The sequence below is a fragment of the Physeter macrocephalus genome, chromosome 1, assembly GCF_002837175.3.
Source record: "Physeter macrocephalus isolate SW-GA chromosome 1, ASM283717v5, whole genome shotgun sequence".
In the NCBI taxonomy this organism is placed as follows: domain Eukaryota; kingdom Metazoa; phylum Chordata; class Mammalia; order Artiodactyla; family Physeteridae; genus Physeter; species Physeter macrocephalus.
Window position 1 is genome coordinate 38,702,552 of NC_041214.2, and position 19,530 is coordinate 38,722,081.

Below are 19,530 nucleotides of genomic sequence, written 5' to 3' on the forward strand. Positions count from 1 at the left end.
CCGGGGCGCGAACCCGGTTCCCCTGCATCGGCAGGCGGACGCGCAACCACTGCGCCACCAGGGAAGCCCCCAGCAACTATTTATATAGCATTTACATTGTATTTACAGCTTTTTACATACTATTTACATTGTATTAGATATTATAAGTCATCTAGAGATGATTTAAAGTATACAGGAAGATGGGAGGATGTGCATACATTATACAAATGGCAAATACTACACTGTTTATACAAGGGTCTCATTGAGCATCCACAGATTTTGGTTGTCTGGCGGAGATGGGGGAGGGTGTTCTGGAATCAATCCTCCATGGATGCTGAGGGATGACTATACTGGGTATAAATACAGAATTCAAACAAGGTCTGTATCTCCAGAGAGTTACTGAACATGACACAAATAAATTGAGTGTTATAAAGGAGAAGTTCAGTGTGCTACAGCCATCTATTAGGCTGACATACTACTACCTGGGGGACCAGGAAAGGTGTTCCAGAAAAAGAGATACTTAAGTCTTGTATTAGTTTTCTATTGCTGCATAACAAATTACCGTAAGTACAGCAGCTTAAAGCAACACTCATTTATTAGTTCACTGGTCTGTAGGGCAGAAGTCCAAGTATGGTATTGGCTGGGTTCTCTGCTCAGGGTAGTTCATAAAGTGGAAACCAAGGTGTCAACGGGCTGTGTTCTCAAAAGGAGGCCTGACTACGGGAAAAGTTCATGTCTATGCTCACTCAGGCAAAATTTGGTTCCTTGAAGCTGTGAGGCTGAAGTTCCAGTCTTCCTGACTGTCAGCCAGAAGGATCCCTCTGCTTCCACAGTCCTGGGCATGTGGCCCCCTCCATCTTCAAAGTCAGCAGCAGAGAATGTGCCTTATATCACATTCCTTACTCCCTTTGTTTCTGACTCTAGACCCAGATTTAAAGAGTTCATTCATGTCATTAGGTCTGGTCCATCCAGCTAATCTCACTTTCCTAAAGCCACCTGTGCCGGATGTCATAAACTCATCACAGAAGTGCCATCCTATCATATTTACAGTACAGGAGATTATACAGGAGATGTACACCAGGGAGTGAGAACTTTGTAGGCCATCGTAGAGTCCTGCCTGCCATAAGCTGCAATCTGCAGAATGAACAGAAATTGAAGACGAGGTAAAGGGAGTTGGAGACAATGTGGGCACAACTGATATCCTGAGTTGGGAAAGAGCATGAACAACAGGGGAAAAAAGTATATATGACTGGTCTCCCCAATACCCAGCATGGTAAATGGCACATATTCGTCAAGGGAATGAACCAACATACCAAATTATATCAAATTAGGCTATCAAGTATTTACTAAGGGCTTATATACTTACGGCTACAAGAGAAAACCTAAGAACTTTGCTGTAATAGTAACCTACTGGGCAGAAATGAGGGGTGACAAGCCAGGGGAGACAACATGGGCAGAAAACTGAACTGGACATTAAGAAAACCAGGCTCTTAAGCTATTTCTATTAAATGGAAGTAACCAAATAAACTCCAGGGGTCTTATTTTTGCCTCATCTATAACCGATGATGTAACTACTAGATCTCCAAAATCCCTTTCCAGTGCTATCTGTCTTACACAATGGAAGGCATGATTCTTGCCCTGGGGCAAATTCTATTTAGGAAGTTTTGAATCTAGTATTAATTCATGTTGTATCTAAATACTGAATTTACTCTCTTCTACAAATTTAGCAGTAATCAGATACTCCTAGGCTAAGGCTTACTTGCTTTTCATAAAAAAATAAAACGCCAAAATTACATATCAATTACCAGGTCTTATAAGAGTAAGAGGGAGCAGAGGTGATGCCATCTATGATTGGGCAATTTTGTTTTCGGATTTTTTTGGCCACACCTTGCAGCATATTGGATCTTAGTTCCCTGACCAGGGATTGAACCTATGCCCCCTGAAGTGGAAGCACAGATTCTTAACCACTAGACTGCCAGGGAAGGCCCTGATTGGGCAATTTTAATTATCAAATGCAACACCAGTGTGGTTTTTTTTTTTTTTTTTTTTTTTTTTTTGGTTGTGGCCTCTCCCGTTGCGGAGCACAGGCTCCGGACGCGCAGGCTCACCGGCCATGGCTCACGGGCCTAGCCGCTCAGCAGCACGTGGGATCTTCCCAGACTGGGGCACGAACCCGTGTCCCCTGCATCGGCAGGCGGACTCTCAACCACTGCACCACCAGGGAAGCCCAACACCAGTGTTTTGAAAACTAATGTACAGAATTTCTTTTTAAAAAATACTGCTGGACTACAATAAAAAATTGCCATTTCACAAATATGTAAGATGTAAGTGTGAAAACATTCAGTGGAATGTCAATCAGCTGTTTCAATCAATAAAATGCTTCTCAATGGCTTTTCCAGAGCTATGTATATTTTTAATAGGCATATTTCCCTGAGTTGAAGAGACAGAGCTGACAGTCAGGGGAGAAAACCAGGATTAGAATTCTCAGGACAGAGTAACAGAGAGGAGAGGATGGTACAAGGAGAGAATCCCAGAGACCTGCAGAATATCCCTTTGTGTACTCCACTGAGTACTGAGCAGCACGTGACATGTGTAAGAATACCACTGGAGACTCATGAAAAGAAGCAACCAAAATAATTAAAGCAGTGTTTCTCAACCTTTCTTTTCCTTATCACCCTGACCCAAGAGCCTTTTTAGATTTTTTTCTCCCTAATTGCCCCCATGAAATTTTAATACCACTGTATATCTAATTTATACACTTCAGCCCTTTAGAGGGCCACAAATCATTGTACTACGTAAGATTTTTCACACACACGCACACACACATGCATCCCAACAAAAACCACGATTTTTGCCAAGCTGGAGGTGATATCATCATCAATGAGAATGCACGCATTAGACGGAACAGTGCCTGGTTCGCACACAGGAAACAGTGTCTTGTTCCTACCAGCCAAACCAGAAAAACTCATTACTCCCAGAACCTTGGATAAAGCACTCAAGAAAAATTCTCAGGAGTGGAGAATAATTAGCCTATTTTGAAATTAAATAACATTTATAGTAAGAACAAAATTTATAAAATATGGATAAATCTGCAAAAGATATAAATGTGGAATTACAAATTTTGCTGAGGGAAATTTAAAATGACCTAAATAAATGGAGAAATATAACTTGTTCATAGGTAAGGACAACCAATATTGCTAAAATGTTGATTTTTGCCAATTTCATCTATAGATCAACACAATTCCAATTTCCTTTTCCCCAGGAGACTGACAAACTGATTCTAAAAAATTCACATCGGAATGCAAAGGACCTAGAATAGTCAAAACAATTTTGAAAAAGAAAAAAGTTGGTGGTTTCAAGACTTATTATAAAACTATAGTATCATAATGGTGTGGTATTGGCGTTAAGCTACACAAATACATCAATGGAACGTAACAAGAGTCCATAAATAGAACCACACATATATCGACAATTGACTTTTGATAAAAATGTAAAGGCAATTTCAGTGAAGAAAGTATAGTCTTTTCAACAAAAAAATTGTTTTTTGACCGCGCCTTGCGCCTTGTGGGATTCTCAGGTCCTCAACGAGGGACTGAACCCAGGTCATGGCAGTGAAAGCCCAGAATCCTAACCACTAGGCCACCAGGGAACTCCCCTCTGCAACAAATATTTTAACAACTGGATATATCCATATGTAAAAAAGTGAACTTTGACATACATCTTGTACCACATGCAATTAGTAACTTGAAATAGGCTGTAGATCTAAATGTAAAATTTAAAACTATAAACTTCTAGAAGATATGAGAAAATCTATGTGACACCGAGACTTTTTTAGACACATCACCAAAACAAAAATCCATAAAAGGATAAATTGATAAATTGGACATCATCAAATTTTTAAACTTCTGCTCTCCAAAAACACTCATAAGAGAGTGAAAATAAAGCCACAGATTGAGGACTTGTATCCAGAACATATGAAACTCAAAAGTAAGAAAACTATGCAATAAGGAAAAAAACGAGCAAAAACATTTGAAAAGACATTTCACCAAGGATACAAAGATTGCCAAGAAGCAATGAAAAGATGCTCAACATCATCAGCTATCTCAGAAAGGCAAATTAAAGCCACAGTGAGATACTCATCTATTAGAATGTTTAAGATTAGAAAAGACTAATCATACCAAATATTGGCAAGATGTGGAAAAAAACTGTAGTTCTCATATCCCGTTGGTGGGAATGTATAATGGTATAACCAGTTCGGAAACAGCTGTCAGTTTCTTAAAAAGTTAAACATACACCTACCATATGGTTTGACCATTCCACCACCAGATATTTACCCAAGAGAAAGGAAAGCATATGTTCATACAAAGACTTGTAGACATGCCTTCACAGTAGCTTTATTTGTAATAGATGAAAAAGAAAAACAACTCAAACTCTATCAACAGGTGAGTGGATAAACAAATTGTGTATACTGAATACAACTGAATACTATTCAGCAACAGAAAAGTAATGAACTGTTAACACATGCCTCAACATGGATGAATCTCAAAATAATTATGCTGAGTGAAAAGAGTTAGATAAAAGGAGGACATATTGTATAAAGCTCTGGAAAATTCAAATTAATCTATAGTGACACAAAGATCAGAGGTCAGGGGCAAATGGAATCCTTTGGGAATGATGGGAATGTTAACTATCTTGATTGTGGTGATGGTTTCACAGTCATATACCCACCCATGTCAAAACTTATGAATTTATACACTTTAAATATATGCAATTTATTGCATGTCAATTATACTTCAATAAAACGTAAATAAAAATAGGCTGAGGTGCTAGATGAGACTTACCAGATCAATTAGTAATTTCAGCTCAGGCTGAAACTTAGGACACGATCTATGATATTTTTACTATACTATATAACTATCATTATTTACCCACCACCAATTTATACAAACATGTCCACTAAAATTGCTTCAAATAAAGAACTTAGAGGACATTTAGTCTATTGGGGAAGTTGATAATATATTTAAATAATTCATAATAAATCCCAACATTCTAAGTTTTACTTGCATGCTCTCGCCTTCTGAGTCGGCCTACACTCTGTTTATCCTTCTAAATAAACCTTTTACTTAAAAAAAAAAATAAATTAAAGTTTTGCTTGCCCACCAGAATGTCTGTTTACTTGGTGAATTTATCTCATGTATTACCAATTAGCAATAAAGACTAAAAATAAGCCAAATGCCCTCCAAGAGGGGGACTGGTTAAATAAATTGTTATAAACACCTAAGTGTAGAACTATGTGATTATAAACAATAAGGAAGCTCTCTCTAGACTGGTATGGACTGATTCCCCAAATATACGGGATGAAAAAAAGGAAAATGAAGAAACATATATGCTAAATAAAAAACAATGAATGGAATACAAAGATAAATCACCACGAGTTTCTAGCTGCAAAAACAGCTGGTTTCATTAGACAAAACCTCCTTTGTTTCAGGACCAGCATAACAGTCATTCAGTCACAATGACATGGAACATATGGCTCGTTTATGGATCTTGGAGGAAACAAGAACACTGGTGAAGAAAATTTTAAAATCTGAGGCTGAAATCTAGAAGCACTGGCAAGAACAGAGGAGAGGTGCAGTTTCTAGGGATGGAGAAACTACAGGGCAACCCTCTCCAGGGTGGAAGCCAACCTGGTTCTTCTCTCTTCACTACCTCCCCGTTTCATTCCATGCTCCGTGGAATCCAGCTGGGAACTGTGTGGGTACACTTGAGATGGGGCTGGAGGTTTGCAGTCCACGATAGTAATTACTGTAACTACAGAAGACCATGTACACACATCCAGTTTTGGGACAGAGAGTTCACATAACCTCAAGTAACTGAGTGAGGAGGTTTTTAAGAACCTCTCCAGAAACATCAACAGCTTGGTGTACTGACAGCCAGCAGAAGCGACTTGTGGTCACAAGAAAGATTTATTAAAGATTAGAGCACTTCTTGCTAATTTCCAGAAAAGACTAGAGAACACTGTGAAGAATGAGGGTGGGTGGAATTCAGGCAACCTGTGTAAACTTATGGTTTACCACTTTGTGTAAACTGCCAACTATCTTATTACAATAATAATGAAAACAAATGATCTGCTTGTGTGATGTACATACACACATATACGTACATGTACATGTATGTATTTGCCAAACACTTTATCTGACGAAGTAAAAGCTACATCATTTCAATGATCCCAGAAAGTATTTTTGAAAGCTTAGAATATGTTAATAATTTTGAAGACAACTTTGGCAAAATCAATCCCAAAATATTCTGAATAAAAAAGTACATCTAGGGCTTCCCTGGTGGCGCAGTGGTTGAGAGTCCACCTGCTGGTGCAGGGGATACGGGTTCGTGCCCCGATCCGGGAGGATCCCACATGCCGCGGAGCGGCTGGGCCTGTGAGCCATGGCCACTGAGCCTGCGCTCCGCGATGGGAGAGGCCACGGCAGTGAGAGGCCGGCGTACCACGGAAAAAAAAAAAAAAAAAAAAGTACATTTAAATTCAGAAACCAATATGTAAAATATACAAGGTAGCATTTTCAAAATTATCAAGTTTATATGATACAGGCAAGATCTACTGACTAGCTCTTAATCAATTCTTTTGAGTTTAAAAAGGGTCACAGTCACAGAAGTCATAATCTAAGACTTCCTGTTTTAAACACTAAAAACGGTGTTGGCTAGATTATAATTACCCCCAGTCTGACACTACTTCGAATGACATTTTTAACCAGCCAAAAAACATGGTACTAAGGGAGGCTTGTTTATTCACTCATTTGCAATGCTAAAATTTAATAGCACTTGACTATGAAAATCAGGATCACATTTGTATCACAGTATAAAAGGTAGGAGTCCACACAGAATGTGGACATAACTTTTAGGGGGAAAAATCCATTTTTTAACAATTATTGCTTTATGGCACTATTTGGCAAAAGAAAAAATATTTCTCTCCAATTTACTTTTTTATTTCCCCAGCTTCTGTCAAATCTACATAGGTTCAAATGTCTGTTCTGCTATATACTTGCTAAGTTTTAGTTCTGTCACCCATTGGTGGGATGGAAATGTTAACCTACCAACTTTACAAGATTGCTGTGTGAGTTAAAGCAGGTACCATAAAAATGTTTAGGCACATCACTGTCTCTGAAATAAAGTCTATAATAAACACCAATTTCTATCACTGTGGATTAAGAAAAACAATTTCTACTTGTAGAAAATTTTCTTTTAAAGTCACACCTCTCCTCTGAAATGTGTTATTAATATTTCAAATTAAATTATTTGGGCTCCACAACATGGCATGGCATTAAGTTCTGGTAAATCCTAGGGAAAGGCATTTATTATTATTATTATTATTATTATTATTTTGGCCACATAAACCTGAAAATACAAATGAAACCTTCTGGGCAAAAGCAGGAGGTCATTCAAGGTCACTTGGAATTTTTAGAGCATCCCAAATTTGGGGTGTGAAAAAAACATGAAGGCCATTAGTGTAATCCCATACATTTTACAAAAGAAAAGTGAGTCCTAATAAGTGAAATGGATTTGTTCATGTAGCATAGGGTAAGAAGATAGAAGCACTTAGGTTTTACAACTTATGTTCCAACTGTTCTTTACATTATGTATACCAATCTGCCTTTAAATTTTTTTTGACCGTTTCACCTGTTTGTTTTACAGTGCTTCTTCCATATCCAAGTGACTTATTTTTCTAAAAGTTTGCTATTTCAACTATTTTTAGGCAATAAAAAATCTTCTTCTACTAGGTTACCTATCCAAACAACTATTTCCCTTTTATTCCTTCATGAAAATGTTGATTTTCTCCAGATACGGAGTGCAATATAATCACTGATGATAAGCCTCTCACCCTAGGGGATGAACCAGGTGATGAACAATGTCTGATCTAAGCAAAAAGTTAATCCCCTTCTACCTCTGCTGGTGGACTGGTTTACAGTGGGAGGAAACTCAGCGGGAGTTTTGTGGGGATTCTGGAAAAGATTTTTTGCTTGATTAAAAAAGAAAAAAAGGAAATGTACAGGGAGAATTTCCTTTCCACTTTCTCTGGCTGTTTGTCTTCAGTGCAGGATACAGCAATCATTTCTTTACCAGGAGGAGAAAGCCAAGAGTCTCACAGAGAAGCTCACTCAGAAACATGACATTACTGTCTTAACCAACCCCCCACCAATCACCTTGTTCTGGATTAAATTACTATATAAGCAATAAACCTATATTTACTCAGACAGTCAACTACTTGTGGCCCAAAGCCTCCAAATATAAAACTCCAGTATTTTCTAGTGAAATCATCTCAGCTAGCTTCTACAATAAAAGACTTCCTTCTCAGACCAAATAATATGAATGTGTAATATTTTATATTAGTTTTTAAAAAATCAATTAGGTGTGTTACTAAGAAAGATGCTATTTAGTGGTCCACAGTATTCAGAAGTTCAGGATATGACTCAAGAAGCTAACCTAAAAAAATTAACAATGTTTACTTAACAGTATAGAACCAAATCTGAGCTCTTTTACCCACTCTAAAATTTTATAAAAAACTGCAAAAAATGTAAATTTCAAAAAGCCAGCTGTTATTCTCCCATACTCATTTAAATAAATCTATTTTAGAAAAACACCATTGTTACACTGACATAAAACTTAAAAATATTTTATTACCTATCAAGAGGGGTTTTATATTACAAAACAGTGTAAGTTTTATTACACACACCTGTACATACACAAACATATATACCTGCCTCTTAAAACTCTATACGATTCCTTATCATAGAGGACAAAAATAGAAAAAACAAAAACAAAAACAAACTACCATCCTAAATTAGAACAATGGCCAAAGACTTAACACATCTGATAATTACGACTATACTCTCAACTGTGAAGAGTCACACGAGAAAGCAACTGTAAAAAAATTTGTCAAAAACCCATGAATCACTGAAGACAAAGTCACTCTCAAGAAGGGTCTACTGATTTGAAGCACTAACCAGACTTTTAGTTCTAAGCTTGGTTCTAAGTTTCAGAGCAAGAGAACAAGCTAGGAGATGTTAAGAAACGTTTTAAAAGTAAGCAAGGAAAGGAATCTATAAGGAGAAAAGCAGAAGCTAAAAGTCATAAAAGTTAGGGGGTCACACACTAGTTACAGATAACACAGTACCTCCCAAGGACATCACAGCTGAATAAACTGATGTTCAAAAATGATTTTTTGAGCATAAAATTTTAAAAACTTAAGATAATTTGATTATTATGGCAGAAAAGCAGTTGGCTATAATGAGACTTTGTAATGATGGAGAAATTAACCATGGTAAGTAGGATTATAGTCCAAACTTTCTCACCAAGATGAGATTTGTTTGTTCTATTTAAAACAAACAAACAAAAAATACTAGAGTTAAACAGAACAGAAAGCCTTTTCCTCCTTTTCCTTAGTCCTGTCCCCTATAGTTATTTTCTGTCTTACGGAAAGTAGACACTCTAGAACACCCCAATTACGTAAAGTGACCAGTGCTCTGTTTAAAATAAATCCTGAACTAGGTGCATGTTTCCAATAAATGTAAACTTAAATGCAATTCACTTAGGAATGTTTAAGGAAAAAAATGTAATGATGAACCATTTTAGTTAACGATTCAAATCTATTCAGTTAATTCAACCTTTAAAAATAAGATAAATACCTCTTATATCTACTTAACATCAAGTGGTCACAACAGTACTGCCCAAAAGAATGAGGGAAAAGATGAGAGTTGGAGATGAGCTTCCAGAGCACAGCTTTCTTAGAACCGGCCAATCAATTCCAGGTCATCTGTTTTGCTGTTGCTATAGGGACCTTAGGAATCATGACCTCTCCCTACTCTCCATCATTCAGAAAACTGAATTATGTATGAAAAAGATACTGAAAACATTCACTTCCAGTAAAAATATACACATTAATAAATTTGATCTTATTATAGTTAATTATATATTTTCAGCCTCAATTTAGTAAATTAAAAAAAGTTTGGTCACTGGAGAAACATATATGGAAGGAAATTACCCATATGCCCACTCTTTCTAAAACTGTCCCTCATGTCAGTCCTGAATGTTAAATCCACTGTATCTTTAAAAGTCTGAGGAATTTTCAAACAATATGTCTTTATTTACTGCGAGACCCCAAACAGATGAGTCTTTGTGTATAATGTTAATCACAGAAAGCAAATTTGATCTCACAATCAAGTTAGATATATTATAAATTTTATAGACATGTCTCTTCTTTCAAGTTCACAAAAAAAGAACCCTCATATGAAATGCACACAAGTATTTAACAGTGAAGTGTCATGATGTCTATACCTTACTTTCAAATGGGATTCAGCAAAAGGAAGAAAAAAGTATATGTGTAGTATAAATATAATCTGTGTAATCTTTCTCTCTGCAGGAGAGAAAGCAAATGTGGTAAATGTTATCAATGCTGGATATAAGTGGAGGTTATATGGGTATTCCAAGTCTTTTTTCAACTATTCTGTGAAAATTTTCAAAGTACGAAGTTGGGGGAACAAAAAACCCTCATTGGCTCCTAGTTCTCCTGTGTTTTAGTCATTACCCTGAATATATGTCCAGTCCCTTCCTGTTTGCTTCAAGACCCTTCTACCCTCATTTAAAACAGCTGTTACAGAATTGTGTTATGTCTTTTAACAAAAATCATAACTCTAGGAAAGTAGGTTTCAAGGCTGGTATCAGTGAAACTGTTTTACCTGAAAGTTAACATCTTCTTTCTTAAATATTAGTGCTCGAACTTCATCAGGATCTCCATTAAATATAGCTTGCACCAGTGATGGCTAAAATACAAGAGAGTAATAAAAACATTAATCACACCACATGGATGATTCTAAAGCTATTTCCACATAACTTTTAAATCTAAAAATTTTCTTCCCTATCATAATAATCACTTGGCTTTTGACATGAACCAAGTTTCATGAAGTCAAATCATATGAAAGTACAGGATTCCTCCTTGGAAAAAAAAGGCCCAATTAAAAAAAAAATCAATACCGTATGACCAAAATTAGGTAGCATAATAAGCATAATCAGATTTTATTTTATATGAGTGGAGGCCTTTTGAATATACATACGGTAAAAAGAAAGTCTCTTCCAAATACAAGTGTGACATCTCAACATCTACTTGTGGGATATAACTTGTCAAACAAGTAATTCCTAGCCCATGTGGAGGCCCACGAAGGCCTCCTTGAAAAGTTCTGTTTGGGGCACCAAAACAACTTGCATGGGTTAGTATTACATGTATAAAGATAAAAACCCAAAGAAAGAAAATCTGGCAGTTGATGAAAATCACTACTATGCAAAGACCAAAAATTACTGTAAACCTGAATAACATGAAGAGGCAGACACGTGAACATCTAAATATAACAAGTTCTTAATCAACGACACAGCCTCCCTGATAAGGCATCATATTATACTAGTCAAACAAGAAGTCAATTGACAACAGCATTAAAAATAAGATTAAAGATGAAGTCTGACTCTTTCATATAACAGCCTTGCATGTAAATACATACAATTCATTACAGAAAAGGCTGTGCCTCGGTGTTGCTGGCAGTAGTCAACCTTTCCTAAAACATACAGTTCCTCATTCTTGTTACATCGGTTTTTAAAACCACTAAGTGAAAACAGAAATGTGGTTGCTATAACTACTATCCTCAAATTATTTTTAAAAGTCTTTTTAAGAGATTAAGAGATAAAGTCTGAAATGTTATCTAAACATCTGAAAAAGTGAAAATCAGAAATGTGTGAATTCATATACAAGTAATATTGCATCATATTCACACACCTATACTGCTTTAATTGGGGTTTTTAATGAAACTAGTGCAAATTACATTTATTCTTAAAAAATAAAATTTACCCTACTAGTTCAGTAGAATACAGTAAACATAAACTCTCACATCTTACCAATACACTTCCCGAAGGTGGAGAATGTAGGGACTTATTTTCCTGTGGCAATTTAGAAATGAATGCAGGAGACTCATCTTCTACCTCCTCCAAAACAACAATACACACTCGACTCATTCGCTCTTTTAAAAAACTGAATTCTAAGCTAAAAGTCACAGTTGGAAGAGCACAAGTAGTTTTTCCTCCTCTTCTGTACAAAACTTAGAATCATTCTCTGAACAGCGCAGCTGGTTTTTTTAAAGTTAATAAATACTATCAGAAAAAGTGAAGTTTAAAATTATAACTACATACTTGTAACTTACTAAGAAAACAATTCTGTTATTTTCTGTTGGGTTACTGTAAAACTCAAAAGAAATTTGACATCAACATGTCAATAACTAAAACTGAGTCCAGGACAAGCTCATTTAAAAATATTTTTCCCCTACCAAAACAGTCATATCCCTCTGTTTCACAGAAATTTACTTGCATAAAAAGATCACTGTCTGGGTGACATCAACATACGCTGCAGAATAAGATGAGAAACAACTGCTGTGACAGAGAAGATCGCAGCTGTACCCGCTCTTGCCTGCAAGGTCATATAGTTACCAGTAGCTGGGTTGCTTATAATTGAAAATAAAAAATAAAATCTCATTGGTCTGTTTCCACTTCTAACTTGTCTTCATTTCTTCAGCTTCACTGGTTTAATGCTGATACTATCCAGAAAAAAAAAATACATCTAGAGCTCAATACAAATTCTCAAAATGTTGCTCAGAGGTTGACAATTCTTTCTGTGTTTGAGAAAGAAGGAAAAAAAAACAACACTCTGCATTAATAGCAAAGCTGCAGTACATTTACATGCGATGCGTCAGACCACAAGAGACAATAGGACTCTTGGTACTAGAATATGGCTTGATTAATCCAGATATTCCATATAAGAAACACAGTTAGCTTTATTCCCATCAACAGCATAGGCAAGGCAGAGCGTTCATTCTTCCTCCATCAGGCAGTGGTCTGTAGCTGCTCCAGCAAAAGGACACAGGCACCAGGCAGAAATGGTGTTAGCGGAGAATCCGAATGGAACAGGCAGGCTGCGAAGGAATTAGAAGGCATCTGAGCTCAAATTACTGCTTCAGGCTTTTCATTTTTTAAAAAGAGAAGGGAAAAAAACCCAGTAGTTTATCATTCCAGTGTTTTCTTTGATCTCCACATGAATACAGCTTCCATTAAAGAGTCTTCATTCAGAGGAAGAAACAGCAGACTGTGCGCATCTTCTTTGAGCCAACTACTTTATTCAATCATCTGCCTCTGTGCCAGTATAGTTTCCTTCCACTGTGAAAACCGCTACAGTTACCCTTTTCAGTCGATTTCAGATGCTTTCCTGTTCCTCAGATGATCTTGCAAAATGCCACTGACACCTCCAAATGAGTAGGTCCTTAAAAAATAGAGAACCTCAGGAACGGCGAGACAGTAGCATTTCAACTGAGCAACAGTCTGAAGAGCAAAGACTGCAGAACCGCAGAATGAAATGCCTAGTAATGCTCACATGTTACACTTACCAGAGAGCTGAGCTACTGCTCAGGATGCAACTTCCTCTAGCAGGAGAAAAAAAACAGTGCATTTGGACAGCCTTCACAATGAGAAGGTTCATGCCAGTTCTGTGACTAATCCAGATCAAACTAAAAAACTCTGTAACTGAAAAATGAGTGCGCTTTTAACATTTTCCACGAAAAGCCACAAGGAAATCTGGTGTACTGCCTCTGCTGACTAACACTGGTTTTCACAAGTAAACAATTCCAAACAGCTTAACTGCTTTCATATGTTACAATATAGCAGATGTTTAACCCTATAGTGACAGCTGCAGTGATAATGTCTGCAGTGAATCCATAAGAGAAAACTAGAGATAAAGAAGCATTTTATGAGAATATAAATATGAACCTAACGTTTTCTTTTTCTTATTTTACCAAGACCATTTTTAATCTACTAGATGTTATTTTCAAGAATGCACAAAGTTTAAACAAAAGAAATTTAAGATTTACTAACAATTTCTAAGTTGTCGAATTTAATCAACCAAGTCATATTTTGAAAGGGAAAAAATAAAAATTTCATATTTTAGAAATTATAATTGTAAAATTCTATTGATCACTTGAATTTCACAAAAGAAATAATTCTATCTTCCCATCTGGATGTGGAATAAAGCCTTAAATCTGTTAAATAGCTATGTAAAACTATTGTTTCAAGTCCTTGGTAGTGAAAAGGCACAGGGTAACACAAAGCAAAGAATCTTCTCCCTTCCTATAAAATTAATTATCCCAAGCTACAAATAAGTGTCAAAAACAACCAATTTATTGTTGGCTTTCTCTGTTTCCTCCCTGCTTCTCTGCTTACTCAAGGATGGGGATATTTCCCCACAGGAAAACTACAAAGAAAATACCATGACCTCCTCAATCTTTGTTCTTTCTTCTATCAACCAGCATTCTTAATAATAAACATAATATTCTTGAACATTTGTGATGTGCTAGGTGCTATACATTCTCATTTAATACTCACAGTGACCTTGCTACACTGCCATAGTATACAAGAAAAAAACACTTCGAAATTAAATATTATATCCAAAGTTAGGCAAATTAATAAAGTTGTACCTAATTACAAACACATGCTCTTTCTAATCTACTCTGTTTCCACTGATTGTACGCACACACTCTCCTGAAAGCTTTGCAACCTATAACTGCAAAATAGACTGTAAAAGTGATTTTAAAAGACAAACAATGTATAATGATTGCGAAAAGTTTAGGTAACAAAGAAACATACTATTTACTGCGATAATATTCCCAAACAAAGTTATTTTTAAATAGGTACTTCAGGGCTAGTGTTACCTCACACGTTTAAGCCAGTTGACTTACCCCAAAAAAAAAAAAAAAATCAGCATGATATAGATAAATAAGAGTGCCAGAATTTAACAACAAAAGCCATTAAGTATCAGTTTATGAAAAAACCTGTAACCCTAACATAACTGTACCAAGACACTATGCTAAAAATTCAGTTATTTTAAAATATATAAATGGTTTTAAGCCAAGTTAAAGACATGCAAATATTTTGACATACAAACAATGATGTTAACTGTCACCACAGGGCTAAATAAAAACTATCACCTTGATGTCGGAAGTATCTGAAAACAAAACCACTATAGTAACAATATCCTATATTCTACTGTCTCTGTCAGGGTTCTGCCCACCCCCCCCCAAACAAAATCTCTTTTTATATGGACAATTTTAACTTGTTCCAAAGCATCCAGTGTATAAGTTCACCTACTTAGACTTGAGCAGGTACATCCTGTTTTCCTGTTCTAGGTCAACTTCCATACTTAGGTTTTTCCCAACCAGAAAGCAAGCTCTTTGAAGGCAGGGGCTGTGTTATACACATAGTTTTTCCTTCCAATTTTTTCCATCTGTAAATAATTTCATTGAAATAAATTATATTATGTCACAAGAACTCTGGAATAGCGTAGCAAAATTACAAAAGACAATGGGGGGAGGATTCATATGCTTTAACCTGTAAACATGGTAGGCTTTAAAGTGAAACAGAATGAGTTTCGTGCCTCTAGTGGGACAGCAACTTAAATGTATTCAACATAAGTTGACAGCATATAAAACAATGATGATGAATGACAGCTAACACTACTGGCTCAGGAGTCAGCCTACCTGGAGTTCAAATTCTGATTCCATTATTTATTAGCTGTGTCCTTGGGCAAACTACTTAAATTCCCTGAGTCTAAATTTCTTAGACTTCCAAGAATAATAATCTCCAGAGATTTTTACCTAGGAGACATACGGTAACAGCACAGTGTTTGAGAAGATAGGCTTTGTAGCCAAACTAATCTAATCGGGCTTTCCTAACAAATCTAACTGTGTGATCTTGAGCAAGTTATTTAACCTTCTCGTGAATCATTTCAACATCTATTAAAGAACTGAACAGAATCTACTTTATAGTGTTATTAATAGTGAAGTTTAAAATGAAGATAATATTATTATTACAGATATTTAGGAGAGTTGAAAGATAATCTTTGTGAAGACACAGAGTAAAAAAAAGGGCTACTGACAACCTCCCCCTACTGGTGAGGTGATTCAGACTGGTGTCTGGAGATCCCATTCAGTTACTAAGTCCCCACCCTTTTCAGGCCTCTAGAGAGACTTTAGAAGCTTGTCTTTACACTCCAGTGTTTATTAAGTGTTACTGGGGGAGGAAGCAGTAAACTCAGGCAAGAAGTAAGACTACAGGGTTTTGTATTCCTCTACATTCATTGTATTTTACAGTCTAGGGAAAGAGAAAGGGTAAAAAGGACTGGCCCATAATATATTAAATTATAAAAAATACTGAAATATTATATATAAATTAACAGCAGCATATAACACTGTTTTATATCTCCTCCTGAATAAGACAGGCCCCCTAGTTTCAAGGAACTCACATCTTAAAGGTAAAGGACACAGGTAAATAAGTATTTAAGAAATTAGGAATGGAGAAAGTGGAGAAAGTACTCGTGATGAAAAATTATTGACAACAATTGTGCAAATTTAAATTCACACAACTTAAGTTTTTGTTGTTGTTGCTTCTTTTTTCAGCTGAACAATGGCAAGGGGATGTGGTTTTTTCTTGAGGCATTTACTTTTTAGGCCAAATTAGATTAATTTTTTTAATAGGCCAACAATTTCAACCCTGACAACTTGATAATCCTTCCATTCTTTATGCTAAAATGTACCCTATCAAAAGCTTACTCCTACTCTTCACACAGAGTCTCTTAATGGAAAAGCTGGTTTAAAACCTTCATTTTACTGATAAAAAACATCCTGAAAGATTATTTTTAGGTTCCCAATTTTGTTACAACAGAATTTCTTTTTTTGACACAAATGATTTTTCCTTTCTGCATAGAGAGTCAACCCAAAGCTCGTCTTATCTCTTACAAATCTGTGAACTCCAGGTTGATTACTATGGAATAAAATATCTTACTTAGGGTATGCTAAGTGGTTACTCTGTGCCAAACTAGTCTCTGAGTATTAAAAAACAAAAAGCTTGTGGGATAAGTGAGTTCATCATGTTTCAGAAACATTTCTCATAGTTCAAGGATCCTGAACAATCCTCTTGAGTTACATGCCTCATCAGTCCATATACTTTAGAAAAAGTCTTATGAACAGATTTAAAAGCAAATGGGGGTGCAAGGAAAGGGGGGGGAATGAAGAAACAGCTGCTCTCTAGGCTACTGGTCAGATTTCCTTGTGATTAGTACAGCCACCGCAAAAATGTCACTATATGTTTTTTAAATGACGAATTCAAAATCCTTATAAGAGATCAGATTTAATTCTCTATGTGTAATGTATTTATCAACTAGATCATTTTTTTAATGTTTACCAATCATACTTCCAAAATGACCATCAATGTTACCTTAAGATCTCAATTGGTTTTACCCTACCAGCATACGATAAATTGTTAACCCTTTCATTATTATATTATTACTATATACTACATAGTGTTCACACATTAACATATTATTAATGTGATGTGTTCTTTGCAAAGACCTATATTCTGCATCAATTCTTGCCATTTTCCATTCAACTAGAACATTCAAGTTTTTAGGTAAGTACAGAGTCCCACAGGACAAAGACGATACTTCCCAGCCTCCCTTGCAGCGAGGAGCCACAGGACAAAGTTCTAACCAGCATTTTAAGTACAGGTGTTATGTGGTTTCCAGAAAACTTCCTAAAAGGACAAATGGCATATCCATTCTGCTTCCTGGAACATGGATGACTGGCCACCATCTTAAACCAAATAAGGACCAGAGTCTAGGCTAGAGGGGATCTGGGTCCCTGAGGACTTTGTGGAACAGAACTGCCATAAAAGTTCTGGACTGCCTACTTCCTGACTTTTATGCTAGAGAGACATAAGTTCTGCCTCATTTAAGTTACTGTGATTTTCAGTCTCTTTTCACATGGAGCTGAACCTAACTCTAAGTGAGAATGTTGCTCTTCCTTTAATCATCAATCAGTGGGCATATACCCTTCCAGCCCTGTTCTCCTACTACTCATACTCTAGTACAATATAGCCACTTACATTTTCAATAAATGAAATGAATTATAAATGCTAGCCACAACAAATTTAATAGAAACAATAACTGACCAGAAAACAGCTTGAAGAACAATCTACTATTACCCTGGGTAAGCAAAGGAAAATCAGCAGAGGGAAAAGGAAACAAATATTTATCACACATATTCTCGCTGAATCCTCAATCACTACTGGTGGGTACTACTCGACAATTTATACATGGGAAACGGAGGCTCGGTAACATCCAGTCAGTCAATGACTCATCCATTCATCTGTATTTATTCATCATCTACTATGTGCCAGGCTTTCTGCTAGGTTGAGGAAACAAAATTATGAACAAATAGTCAATCCTTGTTCTAATGAAACTTACACACTAATGAAGCTTACACACAAATAAATATTACATAACTGCAAACTGTGAGAAACTGTAGAAGGAGAAGGAATTTTGGAGGGTAAAGAACTAAAGGAAGGTCCACGTGGCTGGAGCAAGCAATCATGAGGGACAATGGCAGATGCAGCTAGAGGAACAGCAAACTCAGATGACACAGGGCTTTGTCAACCAAGTTATAAAGTTTGTATTTTTGATTAAGTGATGGAAAAGTCATTAAAACTTTTAAAACAAGGTAGTCATCATGATTTGCTTTAAAAAGATTATGTGGCTTTGGTGTAGAGAATGGAATGAAGTAGAAGAATGGAAGCCAAAGGACTAGTTAGGGGACCACTGCAGTAAACCAAAAGAATGAGTAATCTGAGCTAGGATGCTGGGCATGTAAATGGAGAGACAGATCTATTTTAGAAATAGGATTTATAGGACATGCTAACAAACTGGATGTAGGAGTGAGGGAGAAGGTGGTAATCACAACAACTACCAGGTTTCTGAGTTAGGAAACTAGTGCTTACTAGAGTTCAAGCAATCTGGGCCTCCTTCAGTTTCCAAATTTATAAAATGGGGAATATGATTTGTTGTATCTTACCTAAGGTCCCTTCAAGCTCAAAGTTGGTTTCAAATCTTAATCCAAAGTCTGTATCTTAGCATATACCCTCATGATTTGAAAATGAAGTGTTAACAATCCCAAAGCTGCCTAATTCTAGGTGAGTATAAAAAAGTTCCTAAAGAATGGTAAGATTTGGTTCAATCCTTCTCCAGTACATTGAAATAATCTAAAAACCTTTTGGCAAGAATATCTTATTCTTAAAGCGTGCACCAAAATTACAATAGCAACTGATTCAACAAATACTTAATATTACTATTTCCACTCCACTATGCACACCACACCAAGAGATCACAAAATGTCATATACCACCTTCACCTTCAAAGACCTTATGCAACCTAGTGATTTTTTGGATATGACACCAAAAACACAGGCAACAAAAGCAAAGAAAAACAAGTGGGACTACATCAAACTAAGAAGCTTCTGCACAGCAAAGCAAACCATCAGCAAACTGAAAAGACAACCTACGGAATGGGAGAAAATATCTGCAATCCATATATCTGATAAGAGGTTAATATCCAAGATATATAAGGACTCATAC

At 36.2% G+C, this 19,530-nt stretch overlaps 1 protein-coding gene across 7 annotated transcripts in view; it reads right to left on the minus strand.

Moving 5' to 3' along the window:
• The window catches only part of ANKRD28 (ankyrin repeat domain 28), a 178,859-nt gene that overhangs the window by 103,877 nt on the left and 55,452 nt on the right, over positions 1 to 19,530 (minus strand). For 2 of the 7 annotated variants that reach the window (XM_028490006.2, XM_055090942.1), the window contains exon 2: positions 10,725 to 10,808. In XM_028490006.2, coding sequence (XP_028345807.1) covers positions 10,725 to 10,808 — 84 coding nt within the window. Of the gene's footprint in view, positions 1 to 10,724; positions 10,809 to 11,928; positions 13,425 to 13,463; positions 13,483 to 19,530 lie in introns of those variants that run through there. The other 5 variants (XM_007102249.3, XM_007102248.4, XM_028490010.2 and 2 more) reach the window with 5 other exon arrangements.